The sequence below is a fragment of the Helicoverpa armigera genome, chromosome 6, assembly GCF_030705265.1.
Source record: "Helicoverpa armigera isolate CAAS_96S chromosome 6, ASM3070526v1, whole genome shotgun sequence".
NCBI classification, from domain to species: Eukaryota; Metazoa; Arthropoda; class Insecta; order Lepidoptera; family Noctuidae; genus Helicoverpa; species Helicoverpa armigera.
Window position 1 is genome coordinate 3866120 of NC_087125.1, and position 20863 is coordinate 3886982.

General features: G+C 36.2%; 1 protein-coding gene across 2 annotated transcripts in view; it reads right to left on the reverse strand.

Moving 5' to 3' along the window:
- LOC110373160 (myosin-VIIa) overlaps positions 1 to 20863 on the reverse strand; it is a 45896-nt gene that overhangs the window by 18586 nt on the left and 6447 nt on the right. The window contains exon 2 of one of the 2 annotated variants that reach the window (XM_021330343.3): positions 7446 to 7494. In XM_021330343.3, the coding sequence (XP_021186018.2) occupies positions 7446 to 7463 (18 nt within the window). In that variant the 5' untranslated portion in view covers positions 7464 to 7494. Of the gene's footprint in view, positions 1 to 2631; positions 2779 to 7445; positions 7495 to 20863 lie in introns of those variants that run through there. The other variant, XM_021330342.3, reaches the window with a different exon arrangement.

Consider the following 20863-nt stretch of genomic DNA (forward strand, 5'->3'; position numbering starts at 1 on the left):
AAATTTTCGGGCTTGCTTCACTTTACAGTTGTTTTTATTTTTCAAGATTTTTTAGTCTACCCTAGCAAAAAGGGAGCGTCGTTTTGAAGTTCTTTTATTAATAGGAAAGTAACTTCTAGTTTCCATATGAACTTTCTTATTTACGGTACTACTTTAAGTCCCAAAATTTTAATACATAGGCGCCATCATCAACAAAGAGTTATGTACGTTTGGGCAAAATTTTAAGTAATTTTTGTTTTGAGTTCTAAAATATTACAAAAAATTTCGCGCTCGCTTCGCTCGCGCAATCAGAAGACACATTCCAGTGTTTTTGCATTCACCAACCAGCAACCGATGGTTGAGTTAAAACCGGCACTGATCGCAATTTATCTTTGTTTAATTGTTGAGGCCTTCAATTCCGAAAAATCATTTTTCGCGCACGTCCGTTATAGCTTTTTGTTCACTTTGGCTTTTTATGGTATGTTTACTTCATGAAAACTCTAACGAAAAAATCGCGCTCGCTTCGCTCGCGGCTTCATGTACATTTGCGCTTCTTTTCTGTGCATATCTTACTTTTTGACTTTGCTTTGTTAATTTACAGTAGTTTTTATTTGTTTTGTGTCCTTAGACTAAATAAATTTCACGCTCGCGTCGCTCGCGCTTCCTTACATATGAAATATGTCTCATGCGTTGATTTTTTCAACGGAAAACCCACCAAAAACCATTAATAACATATTTTACTGAAATTAAACATTGCTGTAGATAATTTAAGTTCGTAAGTTTAAGTTACCCATAATCTGTTCTAAGCACTTTGATATACATTATGTTGGTACCTACCCATTAATCACAATCTTTCAATACATAGCGGCCACTTGGGTAATGATTGCACTGCATTGATGCCCTAAGCAATTGCTTAGTCTGCTTATGGGCTAACCCAGGACTTCTTAGGTTACTCTAAGACTTGAGCATTTCAAGTAAATAAAAAGTTATGTGTAATATATGTTATGTACCTATTGCAATATTTATGTATCCAAAAGGAAGTGCGTTTTCTGCAATCAGAGCGGTGCATGTAGATGTTTTTTTCTGTTGGACAAGTAAAATGGATATGAATGCGCGGGTGGGTCCGGACCCCCTGGACCCCCTATATATTTTTGACAAAACCCAGTATAATATGTAGTCGTAGGGCGGCATAATCGGTTTTGCACGCGGGCGAACAAACAGCTAGCGGCGGGCCTGGCCCTCTCCATAGCTCGTTGAGCGACTTTGTGCTGATGACTTTTAGCAAGAATTAATCATAATTTTCCCCTACTTGAGGTTTTATTTTTGTTCCAGTTAGAATCATAGAATATTTTTTTCCGTTTGAGAAATCGTGAAAGAACTTTTCTCATAAAATGTTACAGGTAGGACAGCGTCACTACAACAATAAGGCGGCCAACTTTCCGAAAACTGAATGCGGGACTTAACCTTTCGTGAAATTCAGTGAAAAATGATCGGACGGAACTGATAAAATAAAAACCGTAAACAAAAAGCTATAATTTAACCTATCAATATCGTGTCCTGCGTGCACTAATGTCTTATTTTCAAAATCATTAGGCCTCACGAGTTCAGTAGAAATAAAGAGAACGAGATTATAGGTATTAGAGGTATAGGTAATCTGTGTTCCTTTACTGTTGAGCGTGTGCGCAGGTGGGTGTTGTGTAGAAGCGTGGTAGAAAAATAGGGATGCGGGACATGCGGGACGCATACAACGTTTTGCGGGACTATTTTACTAATAATTTCAAAACGGGATTTCGTCAAGCATTGCGGGACGGTCCCGCAGAATGCGGGACGGTTGGCCGCCTTATACAACAAACACACAACTATCACTCGGTAAAAACAAGTAACATTATAAAACTCGTAATCCACTGGAGCCGGAACTAATATAAAAACAATGGCTGTGTCTGATGTGTCAGTTTAAACTTATAGAAAGTGTGTCGCGTCCCTATTCCGCGCCGTCAATACTTACCGATGCCTATCTTAATTAATGCTCAGTCTTTAAACCACAATTTTATTATAACATCGACGATAAAACTGTTAAATAATATTTGCGCTATCTCCGTCTTAATGTACCGTTTTTGTTCTAGAATCAGTCATGGTTAGTTGATTCTTTATTCCGTTTTTATTTTTTTTAACATCTAAATGTTCTTAAGTGGGTAACGTTATAAGTAATTGAAAATGTTTTTTGTAAATATTCTTGAATAAAACTATTTTTATTTTATTAATTTAATGCCTGTTGTCAATTGAAGTTCAAAACAGCTGAGTGATAACATAGAACGTTTTGATTAAAAAAAAAAAAACTAAGCAAAAATGAAAAAAATCTACGGGAAACACGAAAATATTAACACGCTATGTTTTCCACCGTTACCTACATGAACGAAAAAGGCCTTTGTCCTATAAAAGGACAATAATTACAAAATGGTGCGCAAACAGTATGATTCAAGTGAATGGATCATGATCGAGTTGACTGAATCATAATACCTACCACAGTTACAATTATCTATAGTATTTACCTAAGTACTATTTAATAATAACTTTTGCTACTCACTTATTCTATAACCGGCACTTATTTCATAACAAGCCTAGGTACAAACAATTAAGTTGACTGTACTTTACCTCAAAATATATGGTTTCCATGGCAACACATCACCAAAGTTACACCAAAGAGTCCTACAGCAAAAAGTTTCAATTCGACACACACTTGACCGCGCGTAAGAAGTGGTGATCGATAAGTTTATCACTGAATGGCCGCGATTCTCTCGAGGCAGTCAGTAGTTAGTTTATTATTATCTAGTTATCAATCATAGTTCGTTCATTGAGTTCAAAGTGACGTGTAGCTTATTATTTTAACCAAGTTTGTGTTAAAGTGTGGCAAGGCTAAATCCAAAAAGTTTGCAAGTGTCAAAACTCTATGGATGAAGTCGCGTTTGATACCTAAATAAATGTATTTTTTAATTGTTATCACAAAAATGAAGATATTCAAATTAATTTTGTAGAGATGTCTTATTAGTTAAAAGTGTGTTATTATGTATCAAATGAAGGCATTAAACTTTCATGTTAAATCAAGTGCAAGGCTGTATTAATTAAATTATGTTATGCGCGTGCACACTATAGGCTTTCTTTGCGCATAATACTTTTTACATAAATGTTGATATTATTATTTTTACTGTATTATTATACGGGCATCGGCCTTTTAAATATTTTTTGTATCGATTATCATTAATTAACTTAAATAAGAAATTTTAATGATAATATTAATTGATAGGTGTGGCTATAAAATTAAATATATTTTTCGTAAATTCAAAATTTATTCAGAATTTAATGACATTAGTGTAAGCACTAGGCATTTTTTTTTTGGTACTATTCTAGACAGAAAAAAACATTGATCATCTACTTTTCAAATAATTTACACATCATTAGAAAATGAAGAAAAAACTGCGTTTGTCGAATGATAATGTTAATACAGCCGTGTTCTTATTATAATACTTTCTGTACCGGTTTATTAAATTGCTTTCTAAATAATGTATGCTCTTCGCTTGTTAGAAGAAAGTTAAGTTTAAACTGTTTAATATTTAGCAGACAATAAAGGAAACTTGTCGTCTTAAAGTGAACTTACAAATGAATTTCATTACATTTCCATGATATGACTCTTTTAAATTCCTCTCATTAAACAGTAATTTTTTCAGGTTTGCTAACTTTTCTTGTTCATTCTTAAGGTTGATATTGATTGATTCTTGTTATGGAAAAGTAGCTACATTTTTATTTAAAACTAGCTGATCCCGCGAACTTCGTATCGTTCAAACCTTCCCTGGACCTCTACAAACATTTTAAAACCAAAATCAGCTCAATCGGCCAAGCCGTTCTCGAGTTTTAATCAGACTAACGAACAACAATTCATTTTTATTTATATCGATTTAAATAATCTAACTATAGGTAAATAAACCACGGAGTGACCAACTGAATCAAGTTCAAATATACAATGCTCAAGGCTGAGTCACTGACTGCTGAAAGGTGAATATCCGAAAACAAATATTTCAGACATTAGGCACGCTATGGATATGTTTCAACATTGGTTTGAATCGACTGAACAAAATCGGGTATCCAGGTGTCTACTGAAAAGTAAGTTTCCTGATTAAAGAGTGTTTGATCGATTTTTCTACTTCCGTATGTACATACCTACATATAAGTTGTCGGAATTATTATTATAACGTATCATCACTCGTTATACCTACTTAGAGATGCCAATACTTATATATGTCAGTTACCTGTGTCAGATACAGGTAACTGACATATATTCATATTTTCCTTTAAAAATAAATATTTATTCAGTTTGTCGTCATAGTCAGAGAACGCATAAACCAGCTTGTTTCCAATATAATACTTATTGCTAGGAAGGCTGACAATCAAGTTTGTTTGAAACTATGCGCACCGTCATTGGTAGGTATGTCATCGATATAACTGTTATAATACTTGTAATAATACTTGCATACTTTAACAATGTCTTCAGAATCTCAAGTATTTAAAAATTTTTGGATCCTACTATAAATATTTATGAGACAACCATCGCTCAGCATACAATTCCTTGTATCAAAAGTTTGATGGCGGAAGGACCAAAGGATTGACTAAGCTTTAGCGAGGCGTTTATGCAATTTCTTGACAATTTATTAAGACAAAAGCAGATTTGTTAGAATCGATATCAAGCGAGTCGGTTTTGAAACCCGTCGGTCCTAGTTTTGCTCCCACTCGCGACATTTTACGAGTCATTGTGTCCACTCTCCCTCTCGTTTTGGTAGTCGACCGGGCGGCCTCACCCATGTCTACTCACTGTCCATTAAATAGGCAGGTTACATGCGATTTAGAAATTGTTTCAGTCTAAGCACCGGCTAAAGCAAATAAATCGCTATGCTATATATAACCGGTTGTACTAAACAATTAACGCGATCTTATAGATACAAGATCACACAAACGTATCATCTTTTCTCCGTTGCTACTTCGTTCCAAATTGTTGAAAAAACCCCACAAAGGCCAAGGCTTCCACGCTAAAGTCGCTACATATGTATATGTAAAACCAGCCTTAAATATAATATTTCAATCATTCCTTTTACGAAATGTCAATGTTGTGTGTACTGAAAGATCTAGTTTACCTGTGTTCATGACGTCGATTTTACATTTTAGGTGAACAGGGAGCAAAACTGAATAAATATGATAAATTCTTTCTGATTTGTTTATGGAGAATTTAAATTTGCTTATCGTAGGCCTACAGCGTCAGTCGACTACCAATAAATTTTAAATCTGTGAATGGTTGTCACACCCATGAATAAAGTAACTTCGTTGACCAGAATCGACGCATCGATTTGTAGAAATTCTCACGTTAATATTTTCCAAAAAGAGGTGTTATATTTTGAGTGCAATATGTGTATGTGTGTGTGTGTTTAGTGAGTATGCATGCATTGGTCAGCGAGGTGAACGCCCTCGGATTCTGTGGCGGGCTGACGGAATGTGTTGCCAAACGCACTGATCGGAACTCGCTGAGAATGTACCGCTTTGGGCGCAAGTAGGTAGCTCTACGTCACCGTCCATAATGCCAGACCATTTTTTTTATTTTGTATAAAAAGATTTTAGAATTTGACAGCTCGGTAATCAGCTTATTTTAATACCTACCGCATTTATAAGAGTTGCCAATTTTATGGATTTTATTTGCAATTCTAACAAAAATAGCCATTAGAATAATAGCATAACATTCGGAGATTAAATAAGTCTGTTGCATCAAAGGACGATGGGCGTTTTGGTACCCTGTCCAACAGTGTTGATTCTAGTACCATTGTGTAGGTCTTGGCAAGGCAAAAAATGTTTAGTATGACGACTAGTCCCAAATCCTTGTCCATTTCGCGTGACATCGACTAATAGACTGTGTAATGTTCAAAAATCATCAACGTAGATGTAGTTCTTAAATCCAACTGTATTGAATAAAAATTGGTATAGTAACAAAAAAACAATAATTTGGCCTTCTCAGAATGTTTGCCTGCCGACTGCTTTAAGAAAAGGACCTAGCAAACCTTTGCAGTTCACGCAGAACTAGCTTATGTATTTGATGAAAGTCTTTCAGTATCTACAATCAAAAAGTTGAAAAATCAGGAGACGATGTTTATATAGTACATACTACGACTCAATCTTGCTCCTCAAGAGTTGCCGAGATAATGATGAATTTCTTCTTAAAAAAAAATGAATAGAAATGTTTTGAACTTTTGTCAAATCAGATGACGATTGTGTTTCCGTAGTATGACTCCATAGACTATTACAACTTTTAGATTATAATAGAGTGTATCTCAAACAATGTAATATGTATATTAACTGAGTTTAAAATTGTTACACTGACAACATATGCCTCTTAATGAATTTGCATATATGGATGACATACTTGTTGCTATGTCGATTCAATTTTTATCATTACTCGGATCGGAAAGCTAATTGAGGCAAGCCCCATAGTTTTTATTATTCTTCACGTTAATACCTTTCTAATGATATATCATACGTTACTGTTGGAGCGGGTACCAAATCCCATACAAAGTGCCCATTGTCCTTTACTCTTATACAATCTTTTAGCTATAAACATCAAAGAGCTTACATAATTTTAAAGCATTCCAAAAATTATTTTTACATGATCAAAATCAATAGAATTTGAAATCAGTCTTTTCAAGCAGTTCAAATACCCAGGAAGGCAGAAAGGACCAATCACAAAAAACCCCACACATTATACCCACAACAATACACATCATTAACACGAGTTACTCATAATATTCATGTCAAGTGTCAATTACTAAGCCTTGAACTCCAAGTAGGACCGGGAGACTACTCGCTTGCTCAAATGAAAAACTTGATTCAATATCACGACGTTTATTGTACGGGCTCGGGAGGTGAAGTCACATACTTCAGTATAAAAATCCTAATCTATTCTTTTTCATAGAACGAATTTAAAATGATTGTCCGGGCAGTACCAAATATAATAAATAAAACCTTACAATGAAAAAGTTTCTAACTAAATACACTACAGTACCCACCTACGCAACATTGATGTTGTCTCGACATGTACATCATCTCAGCATCCGGTTAACTCGCATCCCATAATTGTATGCGAGACAAAACTGGAAGCTACCTTCGACAGGCTTTCTAAAGATTTCGACTTAAACACCGTACTTAGTGAACATCGTACTTCAAGTCCCGTTGCTGAGCTTTTCGAAAAACAGATGCGTTAAATGTGTAAATAGTGATGAGATGAGCTTTTATTTACTTTTGCATGTATTATCGAACTTCAGTGTTTTCTCTTTAGCTATTAGATTGGAGGGCCAAAACAAAACACAAGCACTTTTGGTCCTTCGAGACGTAATGTAAGAATAAGAATTTCAATGTATATTTTCATTAGGCATGCTTACCCTGGTAACGATCACCATGATGTCGGCGGCATGTGGTCACCGGCACGATCTGAAGCAAATTATAAACATTCATTATCACACGAGTACTTAAATGCATTCCTGACAATCCTACTCAGTATGAAAAGAGACCTATATTGTGCCATGAAGAGGGACGGTAAAAAAACTTATGATGATGTAGTTAAGATGTCTACGATTTTCTGCCTCATCAAAATATTCTCTAAGCCAATTCTCTTAAATTTAAACCAATTTTCTTTCACTACTTAGTAAAAGGTAACTGACATTTTATTGTTGATAGCTGGATAACCATATTGACAAACAAGCAATATTGTTTAGAAGCCTAACAGTCAACAACTGAGCGTAAACACAAACATGAATTTTGCTTCCATAACAAGGACGTACAAGAGAACGGAAGCGTTAATTCCTGTCAATATTTAGTCAAAACGTCTCTTCTAGTACCTAAAAATAGCTTAGTGATTAGTTAAAAACTTAACAATACCTATTGCCAGTAAAACACGTGAAATTACGTCATGATGACCACGATAGGCACTGCTGCAACTTCAAGGAAGTTTACTAGTCACAGCTATTTATAGAGACTCTTTTTGTATGTATCTTATTTAATTATAAAGATGAAGAAGAGATCCTTGATAATTTGTAATTATTAATAGTATAATTAAAAACTCAAAGGACTATCAAAGTTACCAACGTACATACAAAAGTAGATCGACCAATTAGAATCCCTGCAATATTAAGCACTCCATTTCCCTTTCAGCAGGTATAACAATTAATTAAGCATATTAAGGTTCCAGGTACCCACGAATAACAGAGGTTAATCTTGGTAAGCTAACACAGCCAACACTGGGCCAGGAGCCGTCAAGTATTTATAATGAGCAGAAAAAATAATGCAGTAACATTAAAACCCATTCCCATAAAAGAAGATACATTGCTACAATAATTATAAATGTCAAGGGAGAAGTAATTACAGCAACATCGCAGAATTTCTCAAACTGCACTTGTTTAATAACAGGGGCAGGATTACTAGTAAAAAATGAAGACAGACAGACACTGCAAAAGGGACCTAACCCTACAATCAAAGTCAACTTGGTCTTTTTCTTGGAGTTTTTTGTTGTTCCTTTTGCGTAGGACTATAGCCTCATAGGACCAATTTTTTTGCCCTCACTTTATGAGTGTTCAAATCGACAGTACATACTTTGCAAATCCTCAATTATTTTAGTTACCTACTAAGGGAAAAACACCATTTAACTATAACGATAACCAGCCTTAAAAACTGCTGCCTATTGGTCAAATCTTGAATTTGACAGCTGATTTTGGTTTGTACATTGTTATTGCTAGCTTTAAAAAATAAAAGAAACATGCTAGGAGAGCAAATAAATCTGACAATTGCGGAGCTACATTTAAACGTTCTCTTATCAAGAAGTCAATGACGAGATGCGAATTGTTTTGTCGAAATGATCGTCTATTGTTTGGTGTTGATGTTGTTATGCTCTTATTGAGTGCATTGTTCTATGCAAGTACTGGCCCATTGACACGAGCTCGACCGGTTTAAACTGGGGTACGTAGGCAAGGATACTTGTTTTAGTAGTTTATTATAGTATTTTGTGAATAAATATTGCAGCTATTTATTGACTAAAGGAATAGTTATATGAACGAAAAACCCTGGTAAGTAGGTAGAATACCTTATGATGAAAATAACTGAAACTCTGATTGACATTTAGATAAAGTAAATTGGTTAAATTAACACAATAAATAGTAAGATTAAATCTAATTTAATTTATTCAAACACTAAAACCATTGTTATGTAAATGTAGCAATCAGATCATGATATGCAAGTCAAATGTTGTACGTATATCTACCTAATTTCTTACGCCTCACTATTAGTCACACACAAGGAAATAGATTCCTATGTTTTAGGCACTTATTCAAAACTCAAATAAACTTCACAATCAGGACTCAACGATTCCAAGAAAAGCCATAAAATACAATTAGTCATATTTCCTCATTTCATAGCAGCCTTTGAATATAGGCATTAAGGTATAGAAATTAATAATGACTGAATGAAAAAACTAACAGCTGCAAAACCTTTTAGAGGTAATTTTAAATGAAAGGTACCAAAGCATTTTCTAATTAACACGTTTAAAACGAACCCTTCGAACCTACTTGGTATTTATAAAAAGGCTTTTGTTCGTCGTCACAGGGCACAGCAAAGTATGTGAAGTCCTGCAAATTAAGTGGTGTGGAACAACAGAATCAATAGGGCTCTCCGCGACATACATCTCCTGGGTGATTCGTAACTTAATCTAGGGTTACCTCACATCTCAGAGTGATACCTATCACCGGTAAATAAGGTTCCTAATACTTACTTTACAAAGAGTTTCTAATATTAATAAACTTCGTCAGTATACTTAAACTAAATGCCATTTAATCGAAACATCTATAGGTACATAAGTCTACTTTTGAAGCAGTTGCTTTTAATTTTGTTTTTCATACCTTTTTTTAAGAAAGTAAAGAGCCTACGTAGGACAACGACTTCGTAGGAAAATCAACAAAGATTTTCTTATCGATTAACTCTTATTCGCTCATGAATAATTTTTTTAAGACCTATTTTACCTAATAACCTTATACCTAATACCTATCGGAAACTTCTAAGCTGCCTTTTTTAAAGTTCAAAGTGAACAAACGTGCGAGCCCTAATCGCGCAGGTGTGAAGTGATCCATTGTTCAGTTATTAGTGCTCTGCATTGTTAACACTGCACTTTAGAAATGCATTCCGTTTTATGCATGCATATTGTAGAAGGGGTTTTCAGAACTGATGTGAGTAAGCTTGAACTAAAGGGCTTATAACTTTTTTATTTATAATAAGTAGAGTTCTTAGGCTGGCTAACTGTGTGCATAAATTATTAGCTTCCGTCAGCAATTTCACCGTACCGTCGTCTTCGTATCGGTGGGTTTTCATCATAATACGATTAAATTGGCTGAAGTGAGTTTTGAATTTTCAACAGTATTGGAAATGCAATAAATAAAATGTAAGTACTTACAGAAATATGAGCAACAATAGTTTGACGCGTTGCTGGTGATTTATACCCAATTTCCTGATACAATACGATTTCTCCATGTTGAAATTGAAATATTGTTAGCTGTAACCTGCTTACAGCGAATTTATTGTAACATATTCACTCGCGCAACAATCGCGCAACGGTATTAGTTTAAATGGAGCAATTTTAATGCCTAGATATCGTACAACTTGATAACAACACCAGAATTGTTGAAAACTGTAGAAAATCAAATGTATGTCATAATAATTCACAAAAATCTATTCAATACGAAGAAAATATAATAGGTAATATCAGCTGTCAGAAACAATAAAGCAGTCATCTTGACTTAGCATTGATGAGTCAGCAGAAAACATTACACCGTCACGAAAAAAAACAAGACAGCTGACTTATATTCTATTCTTTGCACTAAAGTATGTTAAGTACAGAGACGAAACGAGTACAAGTAGATAATTTGCGTCATTACCATAGCTTCACAATTTACCATGATAACCGGCACAAATGTAGATAGGTGTCTTGAACCAAACATCTGGCAGTATTCGGTACTATTTACTCAACCCGTCTTATTTCTTAATAACAGCATTTTAAAGGCTTTAAGATGACTTTATAATACGCTGATCGTGCTCCACTCTGGCGCAGCTTATTAAGGTGCGTGCGCGCATGTCTATAGAGAATACGACCACTATAAAGAAAGATGGATAGAAGGTCTATTTTGTAGCATCAGTTTATGCTATCAGAATAGTCCTCAATGACATTGAAATAAATAAAAACTGTAATTAACTGCTCGTTAATTTTTTTTTATGTTTTTAATTCCCCATACCATAACACCTATTGTTATTGTGATGAAAAGATTTGTTTTGTCTATATCTATTGTTTTTTAAATGAATATGAAATTGGTATTTCCAATGAAATGTACAACGGTATGAAACTTGATCTTAGCTGTCATTTCTTTATTTTATTAATTTAATAGTTTATGTACACATTTGCACATTGTTTGTTTATGTTCACACAGAACACAGCCAAGAATAAAAACAGAATAAATAGTACAAGGACACAGCTTATTTCATAAGTAATCTCTTGCAGCAGGTCCGTATTTAGAGGTATGAAACTTCACGTTTTGTTCGTATTTTACCTTCTGGTTTATTTGTTGATTGGTGCAAACGCATGTAAGTGAGCGGCGGAACTAAGCGGCGGAAGTCCTTTATCTGTCGGCCGTTCATCTCGACAGAGCGACGTTAAGCTTTGCTATTGATGACGAACAGTTAACTGGATCATGGGTTGAAGTACGGTCAGGAAACGTACCTATGTAGTAAGTAGTATTTCAGGTAATGTTGAAATGTGATGTTTGGTCCATGTGATTATGCTTTACTCTAGAGTATTCTTATACCTTTCAACACTTGCTTTAAGTTGCCCCTTCAGTTCAAACTACATACGTAGAAGAAGATATGGATGGAACAGAGGTAAACGTAGCATGTAAAAACATCTATAGGCACTTCTTAGATATTGGGTTAAAAGAAGTTACTTTACTTCTGTAAATGTGTAAAGTGTAGACGTGACAAACCTTCATAAAGCCTGCCATTTTATACACTCTAGTGTTATAACATATTACGAAATAAATATTCTAAGTTAAGATGTTGTCTTGCTTTTATGGCGCACACTTTAATGGTTTATTGCCATTACAAGCCGTGGAGCAATGGTAAATGACCCAGATGCATGGCAATTATTTTATAGTACTGTACATCCTAACATCTTGCATAATGTTCCTGTATCATTGTTGCGTATGCAAATAAGCGTAAACAAATAGCCGTATTCTGTAAGACGGTGCACACACGATACAGGGCAGCGATGCAGTTCTCCACGCGTTTTACAAGTTAGGATTATAAGGGTTGGTTCACTGACTCACAGAATATAATGCTACCTCATTGCCAATAGAAGACCGAAGTTGGAATTTCCTATGGTCAATGTACCTACTGCAACTTCCCCAAATTCTTCTGGGAAGTTAGTAATTATGTACTTAAGGTACAGTAAGTAAAGAAGGAGCAAAAAAACATAAGCGTAGGAATGTATTCTACGAACTACAATTATTAAATGATAAAACGCTAACATACCATAGCCCACCAGGAATCGAACAAATCACATAGCTTCACGTCAAGTCCTAGAAGCCCGTACGTTTACTTCGCACATATTTCTGTAAACTAGCATCCAGTTAGCGACGGGTTTTCTTAGAAACTATAGTAAAATACTCGTGTGGCCACCATATTTGTCACCTGAGCGAGACAAGCCGCTATCTAACGGAAAGGGGACGCAAGTGCCCGATCTCAGATAGCAAATGGTAGTACGTTTTACATATTTTGTGTGGGTACTAGCGACAGAATAGTTTCGTACGCTGATTTTTCAGATAGAGGCAGATGTGGCCAATAGCTAGGAATATTTTTTTTTTGAAGACTTTTTGCGGAGTTTTATGTGCAGTGTACGAGATAGACTCTCGTATAAACGAAGCTAAAATCCTCCTAGTATCTCTTCTGCGGCCCATACATAACCCTGGTGGGCTCCGGACTGGCTTGAAAGGATTTTCCTATTCAAAACTCGCTTGAGTTACGAGCAGAAATGGCAGCCATAGTGCCATCTTATTTTTTTTTAATTATTTACTTTGGTATTTATTTATTTAACATTCCTGAAATGACAACCCATTGTATCTAGAATATGCCTGAAACAAACCATTGTTGTAATGAAATACCTCTGCCAGGTAATAATGGAACTATAATCGCATTATGGTATGCACTGACATTGCACTATGCACTCGCGTTGTAACTTATAACATTTCTTTGGAGGCATAGGAAAAACCACGGTCTACGTAATGCAAATTACATTCTAGACAAATTAGAAAAAGTTGGACTTTGTACATTATAATTTGTTGGAAGATTTTTTATATTAGATGCATCTTGACGTTACTTTTTCAAAAGTTTTATTTATAAGTCCTACAAAAAAACATTCTTACGACGTTCACTTTTGTAACTATGCTAACTGTACTGGATATCAAAGAATAGCGTTTGATTAACAAATAACTTGTCTGAAGATTCGAGTGGTCTGTCGACAGATTACTGAACAAACATGCATGGAATATAACGTCATTATACCTACACATACACTTCACTTCCAATCTTCTTTAACTGAAGTGTACCTACATTTAAGCATAAAACCTACACCGTGATATTAACATCTACTGTAGGTACGTTACTATGTTTCAACTAGAAGTTTTTACAGCATTACGATGTCAATTTGCGTATTATCAAGTGTATTACCATATTTACTATGAATATTGATAGTCTGTAACAGACCCCTTAAAATGCATGAATAATTTACATTATACTTAATAGCGTGGGTGCTATTACAAGTGTGCACAAATGATTATGTCGTTGACATTTCAAACTCGATGATTGTACGTAGGTAAAGGTAGATCCCAATTGGGACAAATTATTTTCTAAAACATTTTCTTAGGTCAAAGTTATGATAGTTCAACCTCAATCGTGCCCTATTCTATCTTGTCTACTAAAGTTAATTACAGTTTTTGGTTCTTGAAAGGTCTCAGGCAAATCTATTAGAAAACGCATTATCAAGGTGTGTTATACCTATGTTAGATGATAATAATTCAACTTTTTATCCACCTACATATTTCTATGGTGTCTAACATAAGAATTCGAAGTAGCGCCGCGTCGCAAATGCCAATGACTGGCAAATTCCATACATTTTTGATATCTAAGATAAATATTCTACCTTATACAGTTTTGGTCATAGTCATATTGTATATTCTGCCGGTTGTGTGTTAAACACAATGAAGTTCTCTTCTACCTCTTGCCTTTGAGGTCGGCATGTAACAATAATAATCACTCGTAAAGACGTAACGGTTCATTTTAGCTGTAATTTTATGAACGTTAGCAATCAACCAGTTAGTTGCGGGTCGCACCTATACCTATGTTGATGATAATCACTTTTGAACACTTTATTGACAGACAGAGCTGTAAAATTTTAATAGCTTTGAGTATAAACAAGCCTAACGTTGTTTTGTTTTCCTTGTGTGTGTTTTTTTTTTTTCAAAATCCCGCGTAGTTTCCTATATCTATTCTTTCTTTACCAAATTCTGTTATTGTTTGTATAACCGATGTTAGACTAGGTACTGACTTTTTAAATTTCTTTGGGTATAACGGTTATTTACGCTTCTAAATACTTACAAAGAGAACCATATACTATGCATGTATTTTCTCATACCATGAGCGACGTGAACAGCTGTGGCATGCGGCACGCCACGGTTCAGTGCGGGTCGCAATGCGCCCGCGACACGGTGTAAGTACGGGCTGCGGTGATCTGCGTGCGCGCATTCTAATTCTAATGATTACTGTTTGTCATTCATTACTTTGGGATCTTGGGCGGGCTGATATTGTAAATATTTTAGTTCTATGAATCTAAATAAAGAGGTCGTATAGACAGCAGCAGTAGTGTCAATGTTTTCTGTGAAATTATTTTTCATTTTGGATTTATAAGGACTAGATGCCATTAACAGAGTTGCCTATACGATATATGGAAATCTGTAAAGGCTATGCCCTGAAAATGGAAATCAAGCCTGCATAATTGTTTATGTTTGTGATAAACGAACACCCAGTAACACAAAATTGATTATGCAAAACGATGCATAGGTAATAGTGCACGCGCGTGGCTAACCTGTTGTTCACGACTGTCCACACTAATAGTTAAAGCACGATTGCCACCACTTCTAGTACTTAGGGCTACTGCATAAATGGCTAAGTACGCCGCCATAGTAAAGTATACCTAATCATAGGCACGGATATTGAGCCCTGACCTTCACCTGCGCAGAAGCGATTTATTGGTTTATTGCCTTATATGTACAGTGCGCAAAGCGATCCCCACGCTTCCGCCGAGAGCTCAATATCCGTGCCGATAACTATATGCATAGTGCGTTGCTAATGAATAGGACTGCTATTGTAGTTCTTAGAGTTCGTTTACGTAGGACGCCTCATTTTCACATTACTCTATCACCAGCCAGCGTAAATACCTACTATCATAAACGCGTAACATACCATCTAATACCAGTAATACCGTAGTAACAATAGCGCGTCACTGACTCGCGACCGGCAGGTGGCGGGTCACGGCCCTGCGAGGAGTGCCGCGGAGGCACGGAGGTAAACATCACGCACAATGATGTAGGTAGCTAGCTACTATTACCAGTCGTCTATTTATTAGGACATTTTTTTATTTTTTTTTAACGACGTCAAAAATCATCAAATGACCCCTCCCGTCCTGTGGGTTAGCAGCGGTGAGGGAGTGTCAGACTCTTACTGACTAAAAACCGTCGTGTTCCGTCATAGGCCTTTTATGTACCAGGGCTGCGGTATCTCTTTCGAACAACCCGCAGCCCGTCAGGCCTTGGCCCTACTGGGCCCGGCTGGGGTTGGCCTGCGAGGAGTGCCGCGGAGCCACGGAGGTAAACATCACGCACAATGATGTAGGTAGCTACGTACTTTGTCAGTAGTCGTCTATTCATTAGCCCTGCGTACTGTGGTGGTCGTCTATTTGTGAGCCCTACGTCAGTGCATTCAGCAACAAAGTTCATTACCTACTTAATATTTATGTATCTCTAACAAGAATTACAACGTACCTGTACCTACACTAAAATCTCTGGTTGTGTTTAGCGACTTTTTTTAACATTCAGATGTTCAGGTATTCTGTTGGTTATGGGTTTCAGGATTTTATTGTTAATGGACTTTTCTTGGTGACTGTATCTACCTACTATGGTAGCTGTCTATTCGTACTAATCTAGAACTGTTCCTTAACAGTGACGAGGTGTAATTTGATGCTTTTCAGAAAATTGAATGTTAGATGGCAAATAAAATAAGTTAAAGTTATGGAAAATGCCATGGCCATCGCAGAATATAAATTAAATTAATGAAAAATCGACGCTAATCTCTTCCGAGACAACGGTGTCGCACTCATATTAAGTAGAATAGAAGACATATTATGCATATTCATTCACAACGTTCGGTATGTACGGCCCTGAGTGGAACAATAACTGAAGAACCACCAACTCCTATTGTAAAGCATGAAACCGAAAGTAAAACGTACCAACCATGTACCAAAGTCGAATCGAAAACAAAAGAAAACTATCAGTCACCAATAATCACTTGCGCATCGTTGCGTACATGTCGCAAACTGTCTGTTATGTAAACACAGCACAGTGGCGTTTGCGCATTGAGTCAGGAGGAGCGTTCACACGCCACTGGCCACCGCTTCCTGCCTGCGGCTAGGAAACGCGCCCATTCATGCGTGCGATGCGACGATTGCCCGACCCCTCGTGCGATATGATGCAATGCTGGCGTTGGTTGGTTAGGGTAGGTTGCGATGTTTTGAGCAATTGATAGCTATAAAAGTTGTTTGTCCTTTAGGTTGATTCACTTCGAGGAAATATGTCATCTCATCGTCAGTAAGTAGGATATTTTTGGCCCAGACCGACAGACAGGCACGCATTGTATCATTCTACGTGAAATGATCTAATATGTATCAAACATACAGGTTTCTACACCTAAATTATTGGATGTGTTTAAAAATGATTGAGTGATGAAAAGTCAACTTTTTGCTTGAACGTCATTGGAAATCCATCAAGTGATTATTTATGAACGAATTTAGTAACGAAGCAATTAAAACCGAAATTCAACACTTCGAAACTGTATTGTTTGCAATATTTCCACTTCCTGATTTTTAGCTAATATTTTCGTAACGCGATATGTTACCAAACAATATGTCTTGTAGGTATTGGCACTAAAATAGAATTGTACATTATTTTTACTTAACTTACCTACGGCTGTAAGTTATAGTCAAAGCATTTCATAGCCAAACCATTTATTCGCGTTAAAGTCACAAAACCGTAAACTAAAAATGTTAAAGTCATGACAGAAATCTGTTGTCGTCTTACCAACTCATTGATAACCTAAATATTCTTCTCAAACAAGATAAAAAAACCTTACAATTACCACAGAGACCTAATTAAGACACACTATATCATCTCAATTTGCATTGTGTCACATTTATCAAGATAACAGTTGGGAGGCAGCCGAAACATTGATAAGAGAAGTAAAGAACGACTGCAACACTAATTAGCACTTATTGCCATAATTTGTAAACAATCGGTTTTAATGTTGGAGGTTTATGTTAAGAAAAAGTCGAAGTTAATGACAATGGCCATTGTATTGAAATAATACTGCAAAATTACTAAGACTATGCTTGCAATGGTCACTTAACTGTTTCTTCTGCTGGTAAATTGTACATATTGGCTATAGAGGTAGGGTATGTTAATACATAGGTACAAAATCTCGACAAAAAATATCAACTTCTTGTGAGTAAATTCATATACTTCATATAAATCCCAATACGCATGTCAAATAACATGATGATCCACAAAATCAGACCTAAAAATGTAGGTACTGCAAAACATGACGATTAAAAAAATAAACTCTTGTTGATGTTTACCTCAGAACTCGAACATGTAATGTGCGTCAACGCAATGTTATTAATTACTGTCAGCCAATAATCGCGTGGTGCATATTATCTCGATTTCCATTCACGTTGCAGTATCATCGATCAAGCTTTCAATCATCAAGAAATCAAGTCTCGTATCTTTTTGAGCATCTTAGTATTTAGGAATTTATCGGTTAATTTTAGGTACTTCTTTCAACCTATGTAGGATGTTAGTAAAACTACTATCTTATCATGCCCCAGAAAAACGACTTTTTTAACGCAGACTAGCAAAAACTGTAGGATTAACTTGCTTTATTCTAATTGGATAGTGGTATTACTTCCTACACACTATACTACCAGTATACACGTGCCGCACACATAACAAATTGCGATTGAATATGCGACCCGCATCTCCAAAAGAGAGCGCCGCATGTTGATCTGATACGAGCGAACTTCGCTTTTTATCGGCGCGGGCGCATAGGAAAGTGGTTGATATGCGACACAATGGCCGCGCCGCGCCGCGCCACCGTTTGTATGCGACGCACATCATCTGACCCACATAACAACGTCGTATTCAAAAAAATCTCAACATAATTGGTGCGTTTTTTCTCAACAAGTTCACCGACTTTACGACCGGAACCGCGGGAGACAGACTTTGTTTTGTAAGCAAGACTCGTTTACAAATCAGCCATTACTTAATCCTTATTTTTTTCACTTGTTCTCACTTTCATTTGAATGTGGTTAGCATACTAAAAGATGAGATTCCGTATTTCGGAGTGTTTACTTTAAAATGTTCAACATATGCTCGTGCATACTTATTTCATGATTATTCGCTACTATCACGATAAAGCCCCGATCAGACCGCACACCGAGGCGTGAAAACATTTCAAAAGAATAACTATGCTCAGCACGTCAGTCAAACGCACAATGATCGCAATTTACTAACAGCAAAGATACATAGTTAGAAGTCAGTACACTGTATCCTCACGACAGCCACTCCGCGAACATTGCTTATCGCCTCGTAAAATAAAGAGAATTGCTTGAATCAACAACAATGTGACTGTAGACCGGCACTTATGACCAGCCAGGTATAATCCTTCTGATAACTGTTGTCATCGCAGGCGAATGACTCGTGCTGAAAGTGAAGGTCTTTTTAAATTGGTGGATCATATCCAGACGAACTAATTACCGCTTTAAGAATGTCACCGTGCAAGTTCACTTGCAGAACATTCGTGATGTTCTCATAAAAGCGACGTTTGTCACAAATATTGAGCAAGACTTGCAATCTTTCATATGAATGTGGACGCGAAGTCTGCAGAAACTCGTTTCGAAGCCATGTAGCTAAATTGTTTGCTCATCCCTCTTAAGGATAAGATCAATATGCATTGTTTATTTATGTCTTGCGGAGCATCCTGTTGACTAAGTTATTATCCTATAAATATTTTTCATCCTGTAGCTCTGGAAGATAGATGTGATCCTGTTATAGGCTGTGAATGCAATAAATGGCTTAATAGCCATTATTTTGCCATATATCTTGTGGGATGTTTTTATTGCTACTTTTATGGGTCCAGATGAGAACATAGGCGATGGCATCTCATTCAGTCAGGATCAGTTGAAAGCAAAATACCTTTAGGTCCACATAAAGATATGCAAACAATAATGAAATGCCAGGGTATTTCTAGGTAATAGAGATTATAGTATTCCTGTTGCAAACCGGTCTGTGAATGCGCGACATGAGAATCAGCTTATCGATTACGGCATTAGGTAAGTTATTGAGCAGTAGCACTTGTGTGGCTTCCTTGTGACTTCGTATTACACAATAATAATATTAAAATTGTACTATCTGTACTCAAGGTTCTTGGAATATCGTGGTAATTGTGTTGAGGAGATTTAAGCAGTTATTAAAGACTGATGATTAGCAGGCGATCATGACAGTGATATAAAAACTTTTAGTAGAGCCTGAACTATCTATTTCTCCAAAAAATATGATAAGGATCCTACATAAGACTGGCCTAAGACATCCATCGAAACAAAAGCTTGTCCCAAAAAACGATGTCCAAAATATAAGAGAGCATTTCACTGGACATTGGACAACACAAACTGAATAAACGCAACTCCTAATCCAAGTCACGTCGAGACAGAGCGGTTGACAAAACAACTCGTCCTGCCGTGTTCCAGTGAAAGTCGACACAATATAAACAAAAACTGTACATATTAGGATGACAGCCGCGTTTCGTCCCCTGTTTGTGAATTAGGACATTTCCAAATAACATTCCTGCAGGTACGACTACTGTTTCCTGTGGACTTCGACGATGTGGACTTTTGAATAATATTTTAGGACTTTCTAAAGCCTTTTTAAAATTCTATTTAGGAACTGGTGGCAAAAGGCTGTCTTCGCGTATGCCATAGGATTAACTTTACCATCCTGATTGGCAATTTTTCGGGACAGATTGTTATTATTGTTATACATCTACTTAATATTAATTTAGCATTTGTTATTTTGAAATTGTAAAGCTGCTCGACTACATGTCAAGTTTGTAAATAAAGTTATCATTATATCATTATCAGTAATGCAAGATTTCCTTATTACATCATAGTTGCATAGAACTCGTTGCTACAACCAGTTACAAGAGGATGTTCTAACGTGCAGTTATTTCATACCTGCTAAATAGCACATCCTTCTACCTATAATCGAACAACGCAGATAATTTAATACAACATACATACTGCAATATCAACTCTGAGGTCTTATGGGTTTTGTATAAATCTTAACTTATAAAGTCAAAAATGCGAAAGAAACTCTGTTTGCCTGTCACACTTTCACGT